At 48.3% G+C, this 13,576-nt stretch overlaps 1 protein-coding gene across 1 annotated transcript in view; it reads left to right on the top strand.

The window, feature by feature from the left end:
• The window catches only part of IFT54 (intraflagellar transport 54), a 46,828-nt gene that overhangs the window by 26,869 nt on the left and 6,383 nt on the right, over positions 1-13,576 (top strand). Inside the window, exon 15 of the mRNA XM_081815543.1 lies at positions 13,361-13,576. Coding sequence (XP_081671669.1) covers positions 13,361-13,576 — 216 coding nt within the window. The remainder of the gene's footprint in view (positions 1-13,360) is intronic.

The following is a 13,576-nucleotide window of genomic DNA, read 5'->3' as shown; positions in this document are numbered from 1 at the left end:
GAGGCCTGCTTCTCCCTCTCCCACTCCCCTGCTTGTGTTCCCTCTTTCGCTGTGTCTCTTGCTGTCAAATAAATAAATAAAATCTTTAAAAAAATAATTAAGGGGCGCCTGAGTGGCTCATTCGGTTAAGTGTCTGCCTTCAGCTCAGGTCATGATCCCAGGGTCCTGGGATTGAGCCTCGCATCAGGTTCCCTGCTCGGTGGGAGGCCTGCTTCTCCCTCTCCCACTCCCCCTGCTTGTGTTCCCTCTCTTGCTGTGTTTGTTTCTGTCAAATAAATAAAATCTTTAAAAAAAAAAAAAAGCCTGACATGGGGCTTGATCCCAGGACCCCGGGATCATGACTTGAGCCAAAGGCAGTCGCTTAACCAACTGAGCCGCCCAGGGGCCCTGAAAGTATATTTTAAAACTTAGATTCTTTTGTTGTCACTGCCTATAGCATGGGAAATGTTATAAAATGTAAAGCAGGTGAACTTTAGAATCTTATGTCCTTTGAAAGGTGCTTGAAGGTGCATCTGCTTAGAGCTGCTGGTGCGTTAGAACCATCCAGAGAGTTTTTATTAAATACTGGTGCCTGGCTACTTCTCAGACCCAGTAGATCCATCTTTGGGCAGGGTCCTGGCCTTGGTAGCTTAAAAAGTTCCCCAGGTGATTCTGATGCACAGCCAGGAATCAGAAGTTGCCACAGAACTTCTGGTCCGGATGGTTGCTGACCCTGGAGGAGCAGGGTGGGGAGCTGCCTACCCTGTCCTTCGGTTTCTGTGCACAAGGGCTGGTCCTATTAACCCCTTGGAAGACCTGGAGTCTTAATGCATGGGGAGGAAAGAGCCTGTGCCCACCTCGGTCCCTGGGTGGTAGGAGCGTCCCCTTGGACCTGGCTCATTTGAGCTGGAAGCTGCAGAGTTGAGGCAGATCTTGAGGTGTCTTCCCGACCAGTAGGAAATGTGCACTGCTGCCCTGCCCAGTGGCCCGGATGTGGGCCAGTTACGCTTCTTCCTCTTGCTCCCAGGAATGGACAGGGGGCCTGGACAGATCCCTCGCTGACCCATCTGCCCCGGTTGCTGTGTCAGCAGCAGGGATGAGGCCAGTCGCTCCCTGAGCGCACCCCCTGACCTCATGGCGCTCCGCTCCCCAGGTAGCAGCACAGTGGGAGGGATGCCTGCAAGTGCCTGATGATCTTTGAGCCCCTGAAACCTGCGTGACAAGTACACAGTTGTAAAGAGACCAGGGGAATGCCCGATGGGATGGAAGTGCAATAAAGGCGTCAGTGACTTGGGCTTGGGCTGCACACGGATGTGTGGTTGATGCTTCAGTGGGAATTGCTGCAGTGGGCCCGTGATTTCAACTCTGGCCCGTGCTTGATTCCGTTTTCCCAGTCTGTTGGTCTTCCGAGGGCACCCCGGAGTCAGCTGTCCTGTTCGCAAAATGCCACTGGTTTTCTTGCCACCACGTCAGCACTCAGGAGGGTGCGCGGTATCTCGGGGTTCTGTTTGCCTGGAGCTTCGAGGTCAGGAAAGCGGGAGTCCAGAGCGTTCTTCCTCCCCCAGGCGGTATTTGCGTGATGTGTGCAGGTGCGCTGATGCTGGGCGCTGACCGTTTCCAGTGCTCATGTTCTCTTGACAAGTTGACCCTCATCAGCAAATAATGACAGGACCTTTCTTGTCTCTTATCACAGTTTTTGGCTAAAAGTCTATTTTGCCTGGTATAATGTGTGTAGCCACCGCTGCTCTCTTTTGGTTTCCGTGTGCATTGAATATCTTTTTCCATCCCTTTGAGCCAGTTTGTGTGTCTGTAAAGCGAAAATGAGTCTTGTCAGAAGCATATGGCTGGGTCTCGCTTTTTTATCCTTTCAGCAGCTCTGCCTTTTGACTGGAGGTCCGAATCCACTTGTATTTAGAGTAATTACTGATAGGTAAGGACTTGCTCATTCTATCGTACTGTTTTCTCCTCTTGCCCTGCCCTTTGTGATAATGATTTTCCCCAGCCGTCTGCTCTGATTCCCTTCTCTCTGATTCCCTTCTCTCTGTCTTTTGGGAATCGACTGTGGGTTTTTGCTTTATTGTTACCATGAGGCTCACATAAAACGTCTTATAGGTAAAGGTCTGGTTCACACTGGTAACAGGTTAACTTCAGAAGCTCTGCCCTTTTACTCCCTTAAATGTTTTTGATGTCAGAGTTTACCTCTTTATGTTGTGTGCATTAACAAACTATTGTGACGGTTATTTTAAGTCCTCTGTCCTTTCACCTTTGTACAGAGTTGAGTGGCTTACGGCCCTCCCTCCTCCGGGGGGGTGGGGGGACGCCGACTCAGATGGTGCTCCCCTCTGCCACTGTGTTCCCTGACCGCACCTGCACCCCTGCCCCATCCGCGCCTTTCACTGCAGCATGCGGACTCCCCTCGGGGTTTTCTGGGAGGCAGGTCGCTGCTGGCCGACTCCTCCTCAGCGCCGTTCGCCTGGGAGTGGCTTTACCTCGCCTTCTTTCTGAAGGCCAGCTTTGCTGGGTCGTGTTCTCCTGGGCACTTGGTTTCCCTCAGCCTTCGAGTGCATGGTCCCGCCCCCTCCTGGCCAGAAATCCGCTGCGGTCTTGCGGGGTTCCTTGGGACGTGCAAGCTCTTCTCCTGCTGCCTTGAAGATTCTCTCTTTGCCTGTGATTATCTTTTTTTTTTTTAATATTTTATTTATTTACTTGAGAGAGAGCAAATGTAAGAGAAAGAGAGAGAGGGATAGAAAGCACTGAGGGAGAGGGAGAAGCAGACTCCCCACTAAAGCAGGGAGCCCGATGCGGGGCTCGATCCCAGACCTCTGAGATCATGACCTGAGCTGAAGGCAGACGCTTAACCGCCTGAGCCACCCAGTCGTCCCTATTTGCCTGTGATTTTCCAGTTCTGTTCTAACGTGTCTGAACGGGGTCTCCCGAAGTTGAGTTTGTTTGGTGAACTTTGTGAACATCATGAACTTGGATACCCAGACTCTCCCCAGACTTGGGACGTGTTCAGCTGTAATTTCTTTAAATAAGCTTTCTGCCTCTTCTCCCCCTCTCCTCCGTCCAGCTCCAGTAAGTCACCGATTGCTTCATTTGATGGTATCCCTCAGATCACCTGGGCTTTCTTTACCCCCTTCACTCTTGTTCTTTTGTTTGGTTTTCCTTGGGCTGGATAACTTGGAGGTCTGTTCTGGAACTCACACATTCTTTCTTCCCGATCCATTGTGCTGTTGGTGCTCTCCGTTGTGTTGTTCATTTTGTTCATAGTATCTTCAGTTCCAGAATTTGTTTGGTTCTTCTTTATGATTTCTGTCTCTCTGTTAAACTACTTATTTTTTTTCATGTATGATTTCCCCAATTTATTGGGTTGTCTTTCTGTGTTTTCTTGTAGCTCATTGAGCTTCCTTAAAACACCTGTTCTGAGTTCCTCACCAGGTAAACGTGTAGATCTCCATGTTTGGGGGGTCAGTTACTGGAAGGTTACCGAGATATTTTGGTGGTGCCAATGTTTCCCTGATTGTCATGTTCCTTGGAGTCTTGCGTTGCTGTGTTCGCCTTGAAGTACCAGTGACCTCGTCCATCTTTACTCCCTGACTTCGGGAGACATGTAACCTTCTGTCAGCCCTGCTGGGGATTCTGAAGCTTTTCAGACCTTCTGTGGACATACCTGCCCTGAGTTTCTTGCTCCCTCTTGGGGCAGAATGCTTAAGCTTGTGTGCCTTCTCTCAATCCTGCAGCACCCCAAGGTGGGTGCTGACAGCCCTCCTTTTGCTTTTCCAAGGGCCGAGCTAAAGCTCTTGTTTGTGGTCTCTCCTTGGCCTGCAGATTCAGGCTGGCTTTGTTCATGTGCTCACTGGCTATCTGTCAAAGCTCGCTCTTGCCGCCATCACACAGGGAGCCAGCCCCAGGTGGGAGTGCGTGTGGGTGAGGCGTGCTGAGCGCTGGGGGTACTGTGGGCCGGCAGGGGTAGGGATCCATGGGCAAGATGTCCCTAGCAGCTGGTGGGTGGACTTCTTGATGGGGTCTTCAGTGCAGTAGGACCTGAGCCCCTTTGATGTCCTCCAAGTGTCCTGTCTGCCTCTCTCCCAGCTGCTCCCTGCCCCTGAGTCCTATGGCTCAAGACACCGTAGTCTGAAGAGGGCGAGAAAGATGTAGGTCTCTTCGGCAGCATCCTGCACAGCTGGGGAGGCCAGGGGCTCCCCCACATGCTATCACTTAGCCCCGTAGGAGAAATCACAAGCTGAGGTCTCTCTTGGCCCTGCACTGTGCCCCCTTGGAGAGGTGATGGGGGTACAGTCAGACTGTTCTCTTGCCCTCGTCAGTGCGTCCAAGCTCGTCGCTCCAGTGGTGTGCTGGAACTTCTCTGGACGCCTGGGCCTGTGAACAGGCTCTCTCAGCCGTGGTGGTTGTCTCAGACGGTTCTCCGTGACCTCCTGGAGTCTGGCCCGCCCTGTCTGTGGGTTCCAGCCTGTCAGCTGCCCCACGGAGGGACCTCCGCCTCCTCACACTCTGAGCGGAGCCAGGAGGTCGTCCCCACACAGCGAGTGAGGGTCGGGGTGGGCTGGCCCCTGTCCTTCTCAGACCCTCAGATGTGGCCTGGAAATAGCAGCCTCAGATGGTTTGCTCCGTTTTGTGGTTGTTTCCTAGCTGGGTTCCTGTTTTCCTCTTCTGGCCGGAATCTACTTAGTATATTTTAAAAGAATTATAGAACTTTAAAAATCTGTAGCTAGAATGGGTTTTAGAGATTTAAAGAAAGAGAAGAACCAAAAGTTCATGGTTAGGAACTAAAGCACATATTTTATTATATAATTAATAGTAAACTGGAATATATCCTAGGAGCGAAGATCTACCTCTGTTAGATAAGTATGGTTCTGTTTCCGTGAATAGTCTCTGCTTCCTGCTCATCTTGCCGCCGCATCCAGGCAGGAGGCAGCCTTCTCAGCTAAAAACAAACCGAGCTCAGTGGTTGCGGCCCCCTCTAAACAGGGCTTACTTCTCTTCTCGTTAACCAAGAAACTGTTCTTGAACCAAATAAAGTCACTGGTAGGTGTGTTTTCTCTTAAGGATAAATGGCGAATGTAGAATTCAATTTCCCTTATGACTAGAAACGTGCAGTGACGAGGATGGGGGGAGCGCGTGTCTGCATGGGGCCGTCTACATCCTGGCAGCAGCGGGGGGCTGCGCAGGGGTGAGGCTGTCAAACAGTCCTGTCCGGGGTGGCAGGGGGCTGCAGCCAGCGCAGAGACAAGTGAGGTGCGAAGTTCTCCTCCTCCTGAGGAGGGGACAGGATCACCGTCATTCCAAGAGGACAGCAGTCCCCCAGGTGAACTGATCCCCAGAGGGCCAACTGTTCGAAACAAATGTGTGTGAAGCCCAGTGTCAACACAGATATACAAAGTCAGTATTTTTCCTACGTGTCAGCAATGGCCCATTGAAAATAATGCGCATAACGTTCCCCTTCAGAACTGGAAACAAAAACATAACTTACAGAGCTATGCATTTAACAAGAAATTTATAGCAACTATTTTGAGAAGCCACAGAATTTTACCAAGAAATATAAAAGGCCTGGAAAAAGTCGAGAGAGTGTTTCTGGATGGGAAACTCAATATGATAGAGATGTTATTTCCCTCAGCTTAGTTTATAAATTTAATGGAATTCCAATAAATATTCAGTGGATGTTTTGGAGCTTGGCAAGGAATATTCTAAAGTTCCTCTGAGAGAATAAATATATGAGAATAGCCTCACATAAAAATGTTTGAAAGGACCGTTTTAGGCCAGTACAATCGTATTCCTGACTTACTTCCGTGACTTTAAGTCGAGGAAGGGTCGTTGTGGCTGGGAATTTGAGTTCTGCGTTTCCCTGTTGCCTGCCGGCTTTGTTAGTGTCCATCCGACTCACTCTCTGTGTGATCAAAGGTGGTCTTTAAACTACTTCGGATTCTCGGGGCAGTCCGAAAGGCCGATGTGAAGAGATGTCTTTTCTGCGCTGCACTGCCCTTTGGCTACCGCTTCAGTCACCTGCCGCCTCCCTCGAACTCCCACCCCCCCGTCCGGAGACACTCCTGTCCGTGCAAGGAGCTAACGTGCGGTGATCTTTCACCCTGCACCATGTGCTCGGAGGTGCCTGGCATGCGTTTTTCCTCCCGTGGAAGCCTGCCAGGCAGTTCTTAGTTGTGTGGACGGTCATCACAGCAGCTACGGCTTCTGCAGGACTCCTTATGACGAAGCAGTTGTAAACATCACCCTTCTGCACGGTAATTAATTAGATAAGTACCATCCCCGTGTCCTAGGTTCGGAAACGGAGGCACGGAGTTACTTTGTCTGATGTAGCCCGTCAGTGGCAGAGGTGGGACGTCTCCCCAGGTCCGGGTGTCTGGGTGGCCCTGCCCGGGCACATGGCCCTCGTACTGCGTCCCTTCGTAGACGTGCGCTCCAGCTGCGTCCTGCTCGCACCTCCGCCCTGGTCTGTAGGCGCTGCAGGGAGCCTGACTCTCACCGGGAAGGTTTCGTGTCACAGTTAACTACCTGCAGCTGTCAGATCGTGGCGATGCCGGAGGAGTGGTGTTCTTGTATTTTATGCATAGAAATAAAACATTGGTTTGTGAAAACTATTTGATGCCGCTTGGTACAACCATTTTGGAAAACCGTTTGATGCTGGGTCACAGAGTTGGAGACTTAGACAGCCTTTGGCCCACGGTGCCACGTCTCATTGCGTATCCCGGAGAATCCTGCGCCCGCGTGTACTGGGACAGAGAGGTTATTCACGGTTGTGCCGCCTGTTTCTAGCTATTGTTACCTACGACTTAGCTGTTCAGAGTACTCACGTTTCGTAAACAGTTGTTGTAATAGCCCCAGACCAAAAATAACCCGAACGTCCAGCAGTAGAGTGGGTAAATAACTCATGGTGTATTCCCGTAACGAAGTACCTCCCGTTCAGCAGTGCAGATGAGTGGTGTACGTGCGCTTGAGCAGAAGGGGCAGACACACATGGACGTGCGCCATGTGGTTCTGTCCGTGCCGAACGAGTGGGTCAGGCACGCAGGCTCGGCACTTGCGCGCACGGAGGGCAGCGTGGCGGTGGCCTTGGGCTTTCGGGACCCTGGCTGAGTTTGCTTTCTTGAGCCAGGCGAAGGCTGCCCGAGTCACTTTATCATTTTGTTACACCACACATTTATGTTTTCTGTGCCTTTCTGTGTGTGCGCAAAAAGGTTAATGTACTTGATGACACATGGTTTTATTTTACTGTGCGTTTAAGGGATCTCGTTTGACCCACTTGAGAGATGCATGTTTGGTTTACAGAATTGGGTGATCGAATATTTCTGGATGAGCAAGACACTCAGAATAGTTACTCTGTCAGTCTCTGTGTTTCTCCTGTAACTTGGATGCTGGCATTCCTCGGTTTATGAAGAAAATGAACTTTTGGCAGGCTGTATGTAAATCAGTTCCTGAGGTCATGGGAGAGAATGTTATTTAAAGCAAATACTTTGATTTTGTATGCCCTCCCCCCACCCTGCATTAATCAGGCCTTTGTTTATTGGGTTAGTTCAATGTAGGGTAGAGTGCTGCTCAGCAGTGTTGGTGACCCCTCGGATCCAGCGACCGGGGGGAGGGCAGCATGCAGATGCCACGGCCCTCCGCTTGTACGCTGAAGTCTGCTTTGGAGGGACTTCTGGCGGGGACGGAGGGTCAGGCTTCTAAGGCATTATCTTAAAAATAGTACTTTCTTATGAAGCACTGCGATTGAACTTTAAGGAAACAAACTTTTTAGTTCAGAGTTTTTATTTAAATGACTTAGAATAAATCACTGTCAACTTAAAAATCACCATAAACACAAATGCTCGCATTTCTGGGGACAAGTATGTGTGTGGTAAATGCAAATCATATTAAGTCCCAGAAGTAAGTAACTGTTCACCTGAAAAGTCTTGGAAAATCACTTTTTCTAAAGCACGTGTGTGAAGCAGCCAGCCTAACGCCGGAACACTTTGTCGGAGGCCTTCCTGCAGAAAGCAGCTGAGTAAGTAGCCTGCAGCCTGCTCGAGACGCAAGGCCCCGCAGGTAGGAGGCAGGAGGCCCCGGGCCGGTGGCGGTGTGTCCCCGTGAGCCGCACTCTGCTGCCACCCCTGCGTGTCCCCCATGGGGAGGGGGGCCATGGCCAGGGCGCCGCAGCTGGTTGTGCCCGGAGCCGAATCCCAGGTCTTCCAGGAAGGAGTTTTGAGATCGAATTTCATGGGAGTGGGTCATCTATGTTTATAAAGTGGAGATGGGGTTGAGGAAGGGGTGTTTTTGGTGGCAGAACCCGTCTGTTGGAAGCTGGACATAACAGCTTCTAGTTGGTGCCGACACTGCACAAAGGCATTTTTCGGAACGCACCGGAGTCGTCCGAACACGCCTGGCCTGGAGTGTCTTGTCGCGGACGAGTCTGCTGGCGGTAAAGGAGCGGTGTTGCCGCCCTGCAGGAGGAGCGCGCCTGCTCCCTCCTGCCCGGCCCGCGGTTTGGCTCTGCGTGTCCGAGGAATTTATGGTAATGGCTAACGTTTATTGAGGGTTTACTATGTGCGAGGCACCGAGCTGCTTATTTCATGTTATCCCATTTAATCTCACCTGCAGGATAAATATTATGATTTCCATTTTATTGTGATGAAACCGAGGTACAGAGAGGTCAGGTCAGGCTCCCAGGGCCATAAAGTTAGGAGGTGGCGAAGCCAGATTGGCACCAGCTTCGCGCCTGCCGAGCACATGTTCCAGACCCCTCGCCCCGTTTCCCCAGTGTCCTCCTGCATTCTAGGTTGTTGTAGGTCCTACAGTTTCATTATTTTTTGCTCTTCTGTTTCCAGAAATTAAGCGTATTTCATATGACTCATTCCTGGGTGGTGGATATAGTAGTAGATTCTCATATTTTATTATACGTATTAAAAGTCTATAAAACAAGGGTTTGTAATGGTTATGTTTGCCTGAAAATTTGCTGATATAGCTCTGTGAGCCTATTGCCAGAGAGATGTGCTTTTAAAGCGAACAATCACTGACTTACCCACTCCACCCTGCCGTGTTCATTTAAGTGAAAGGGTTTTTTTTGTTTGTTTTTGTTTTAAAACACCAGAATTTTCGTGCTTTGTGGCAGTGTGCTTTAAGTAGTAATGAAAGTCTCTCCTGACTGTCATAACCCCAGCCCAAATGCATTTTGCTTTGAATTCTTAATCCCTTAAAAATAAAGTTATAAATATAAGGTTAGTGTTCCCGATTCTGCTTGGTGCTGTGATACAGAATGATGAGGGAGTTTGACAAGGTGACCTAGGATAGGAGGGAGCTGGGCCACATAGCTCCTCTGTGTCTTGGTCTACCTTGTAACTCACCAGTTCTCTTGGACTTCTGCATGTTTCTGCCTCCCATCCTAAGTTCCGGATCCTGACCAGTTCTGTATCAGACTCAACACAATGCCAAATGCATAGGAACTACTTAATAAGCATTGTGAATGGGGGCGCCTGGGTGGCTCAGTCATTAAGCGTCTGCCTTCGGCTCAGGTCATGGTCCCAGGGTCCTGGGATCGAGCCCCGCATTGGGCTCCCCGCTCAGCGGGAAGCCTGCCTCTCCCCCCTCCACTCCCCCTGCCTGTGCTCCTCTCTCAATGTGTCTCTCTCTGTCAAATAAATAAATAAAATCTTAAAAAAAAAAAAAAAAAGCATTGTGAATGGGTTTTAGTAGAATTGCATTTATTTATTTTTTAAAGGTTTATTTATTAGAGAGCACAAGTGTGGGGGTGGGAGGGGCAGAGGGAGAGAGAGAACCTCAAGCAGACTCCCTCTGAGCACGGAGCCGGATGCAGGACTCGATCCCACAACTCCGAGATCATGACCCGAGCTGAAATCCACAGTCGGGTGCTCAATCGAATGAGCCAACCAGGTGGCCCCTGAATGGGTTTTAGAATTTTAAATTGTTCAGCTAAGTTAATGAGAGATTCACTGATCTGTGTAAAGACAACACGTTTTTTTCTTGAGAAGTAGTTTTTTATTGTCTGGAATTCATTTTAGTCATTTAGCATTTTATTTTAAAGGCATTTGTATGGCCACTAACTCTTCTTCAGCTAAACTTATTTTGAGATAACTGTAGATTCACATGTGGCTGCGAGAAATGATGGAGATTTCCCATGTCCTCCATTTCCCCCACCGGTAACATCTCGTAAAAGCCCCAGTACAGCATCAGCCCAGAATACTGACCTTGATGCAGTCGAGATACACAACAGTGCCGTCACTGCAAGGGTCCTTCTTCTTGCCCTTTACAGCTACGCCTCCTCCCTCCCTCCCACCTCACCCCTCCTTAACCCGTGGCAACCACTAACTGTTCTCCGTTTTTATAATATTGTCATTTCAAGAATGTTCTGCAAATGGCATCATAGAGCATGTCTTTAGAGATTGGCTGATTTCATTCAGCATAACTGTCTGGAGATGCATCCAGGTGGTCGCGTGACTCAGCACTTCATTCCTTTTTATTGCCGAGCAGCTTCCAGGGTATAAGTGTAGCACACAGTTCATTTAACTATTTACCTGCTGAAGGGCATCTGGGTTGTTTCCAATTTGGGGCTGCTCTGAATACAGCTTCTGTAAACATCCATGCACAGACTCCGTGTGAATGTGACTTTTCATTCCCCTGGGATAAGTGTCCAGGAGTAGAGTTGCTAGGTCAGATGCTAGTTGCATGTTAGTTTTTGAAGAAACTGCCAAACTATTTTCCACAGGCGCTGTACTGTCTTACACGCCTACGAGCCGTGTAAAAGTAATCAAGTTTCTCTGCATGCTCACCAGCATGTGGCGTTGGCACTATTTTTTTTTTTTTTAAGCCATCCTGGTAGTGATCTCATTGTGGCTTTAATTTGAATTGCCCTGATAAAATGATTTTGAACATCTTTCCATGTGTTCATTGGCCATTGTGTATCCTCTTTGATGGATTGTTTGTGTCTTTTGCTCATGTCTAATGGGAGTGTTTGCTTTTTGCTGTTGAGTTTTGAGAGTTTATATATTTTAGATACTAGTCCTTTGTCAGATACATGGTTTGAAAATATGTACTCTCACTCTCTAATTTATCTTTCAACCTCTCAACAGGGTCTTTTCCACAACAAAAGCTTTTAGTTGTGATAGAGTGTACTTTATAAGTTTTTTCTTTAACGAATCATGCTTTTTGGTAACAGTGTGAGAACTCTTTGCTTGGCCTTAAATTCCAAAGATTTTCTCCCAGGTTTTTTCCTAAAAGTTTTATAGTTTTACATTTTATATTTAGGTCAATGATCCATTTTGAATTAATTTTTGTATAAGATAGGAGACTTAGGTCAAGATCCCTTTTTTCTCCTGTGGATATCCAATTGTTCCAGTGCCACACGTTGAAAGATTCTATTTCCTTCATTGAATTGCTTTTACACCTTTGGCAAAAATCAGTTGGGCAGGGGCGCCTGGGTGGCTTAGTCGGTTAAGCAGCTGACTTCGGCTCAGGTCATGATCTTGGGGTCCTGAAATCGAGCCCCATGTCGGGCTCCCTACTCAGGGGGGTTGTCTGATTGTCCCTCTCCTTCTCCCTCTGCCCCACACTCTGCTCATGCTCTCTGTCTCTCTTTCAAATAAATAAAAATCTTTAAAAAAAATCAGTTGGGTATATTTGTGAGGGTCTTTTTCTGGATTCTTCATTCTGTTCCATTGGTCTATGTATGTCTGTCCTGCCAATACCACACAGTCTTGATTACTGTAACTATATAATAAGTCCTGAAATTGGATAGACTGATTCCTCCCTCTTTATTCTTTTCTAAAAAAATGTTTTAGCTATTCTAGTTCCTTTGCCTTCCATATAAATTTTAGGATAATCTTGTCTATATTTCCAAAAAATTTGGTTGGGATTTTGATAGGAATTTTGTTAAACTTGTACATCAATTTGGGGAGAATTGGCATCTTTACAATATTTGAATCTTGCAGTTGGGGAACATGGTATGTCTCTCCATTTATTTAGGTCTACTTTGATTTCTTTCATCCACATTATGTAATTTTCAGTACACAAGTTCTATATGTATTTTCTTATATTTACACCTGGGTATTTCTCTCTTTTGTTTACATATACAATTGTAAATGACACTTTTTAATTTCAGTGTCCATGTGTTGACAGTATGTAGAAATATAATTGATTTTTATATGTTTATCTTGTATCCTGCAACCTTGATGAACTCTTATTAGTTTATGAATTTTACCTTTCATTTCTACTCCTGTTTATTTAACAGTTTCTGTGTGCCAGGCATCACATTAAGGCTTTCCATATGCTTGCCAAAGCCCAGTAGCTAGTGGAGCTAGAATCTTGACAGGTAGATTATTTCCTCACTTCATTTGTTCGTTTGATAAATGTCTAAGGAGAACCTATGTGGGCCATGGTGGATCCAGACACAGGGTTCCTGCCCTCCTGGAGCCTACAGTCTGAACCTGACGTTAGAAGTAACACAAATGGTTGTGAACTTAATAAAACAAGTTAATTATAATTTAATTAACAGCATTCGACTCATACTGTAAGTGGCTAAAGCAGTGACACCTTAACCAGCCTCATGGAGTGGGAGCCTCCAGGGAGGGCCTCCTAAACGATGTCCATTTACTAGGAAAGGTTTTCCAAGAAGCCAAACTACTCATTGCTTCTTATCAACTTACATCAGTTTTTGAAATTCAGAGAGGTCTGTGATAAAATCTCATGTGAAGAGAATTCCTGGCCAAAACTGAATGAAGTTCTCAGTTGCCTCTTTCTCCTTATCACACCCCTCCGGCCCCCTTGCCAGTGGTTCCCGCCGAGGGCACCAGGCCTCCTCGCCCTCCAGACCAGCCAGCTCCGTCCAGCTCTTCCTATTCAGCGGGCCCTCTGCCCGGCTTGGTGTTGTCCACCATGTCCTCCTTTGCGAACCTCCCGTCCCTTTACTCCCACATCACTCTGGAGGGTTTCTTTCCCCCTTTTGCAGGTGAGATGGGTTGCAGAGTCCTTTGAGATGGAAAGGAGGTCCATTCAAGGAGTGAGATGCAGGGTCAGGGCCCCTTTCTGCCAGTCTGTCTGGGAAAATCATCAGTGTCCCTCAGCTTTGGTAACAGTAACTACAATAAGTTTCTGGTCAGTTGGGAAATAGATCTTACTGTATAGAAATGTGCCTCTCCGACAGCCTTCCAGGTGAAGACCCCTCTACCTCTGAGAAGGGAAGGGATGGACCGTCACTGGGCACCGTGTTCCCGCACAGTGCTTGGCACCTCGGGGCTGCTGCTGGCCCGAGCCAGTTCTGTCCCCACTCCCATGTCTTTCCACCCTCAGGAAGTCCCGGTCCTGCCTTAGGGCTGAGGATGCTTCTTCCTTCTCTTCCCGTTTTCCCCACTGACTGTAGGAGAAATCGCTTGTCTTTGAGTCAGCGTGGAAGAAGGAGAAGGACATCGTTTCCAAGGAGATCGAGAAGTTACGTGTGTCCATCCAGACCCTGTGCAAGAGCGCGCTCCCCCTGGGGAAGATCATGGACTACATCCAGGAGGACGTGGACGCCATGCAGAACGAGCTGCAGCTGTGGCACAGCGAGAACAAGCAGCACAGGGAGGCCCTGCAGCAG

Source organism: Leptonychotes weddellii, chromosome 3 (assembly GCF_054177405.1).
Source record: "Leptonychotes weddellii isolate Sample4059 chromosome 3, ASM5417740v2, whole genome shotgun sequence".
NCBI classification, from domain to species: domain Eukaryota; kingdom Metazoa; phylum Chordata; class Mammalia; order Carnivora; family Phocidae; genus Leptonychotes; species Leptonychotes weddellii.
The sequence above is the reverse complement of the archived record's forward strand: the minus strand, read 5'-3'. Positions and strand labels throughout refer to the sequence as shown.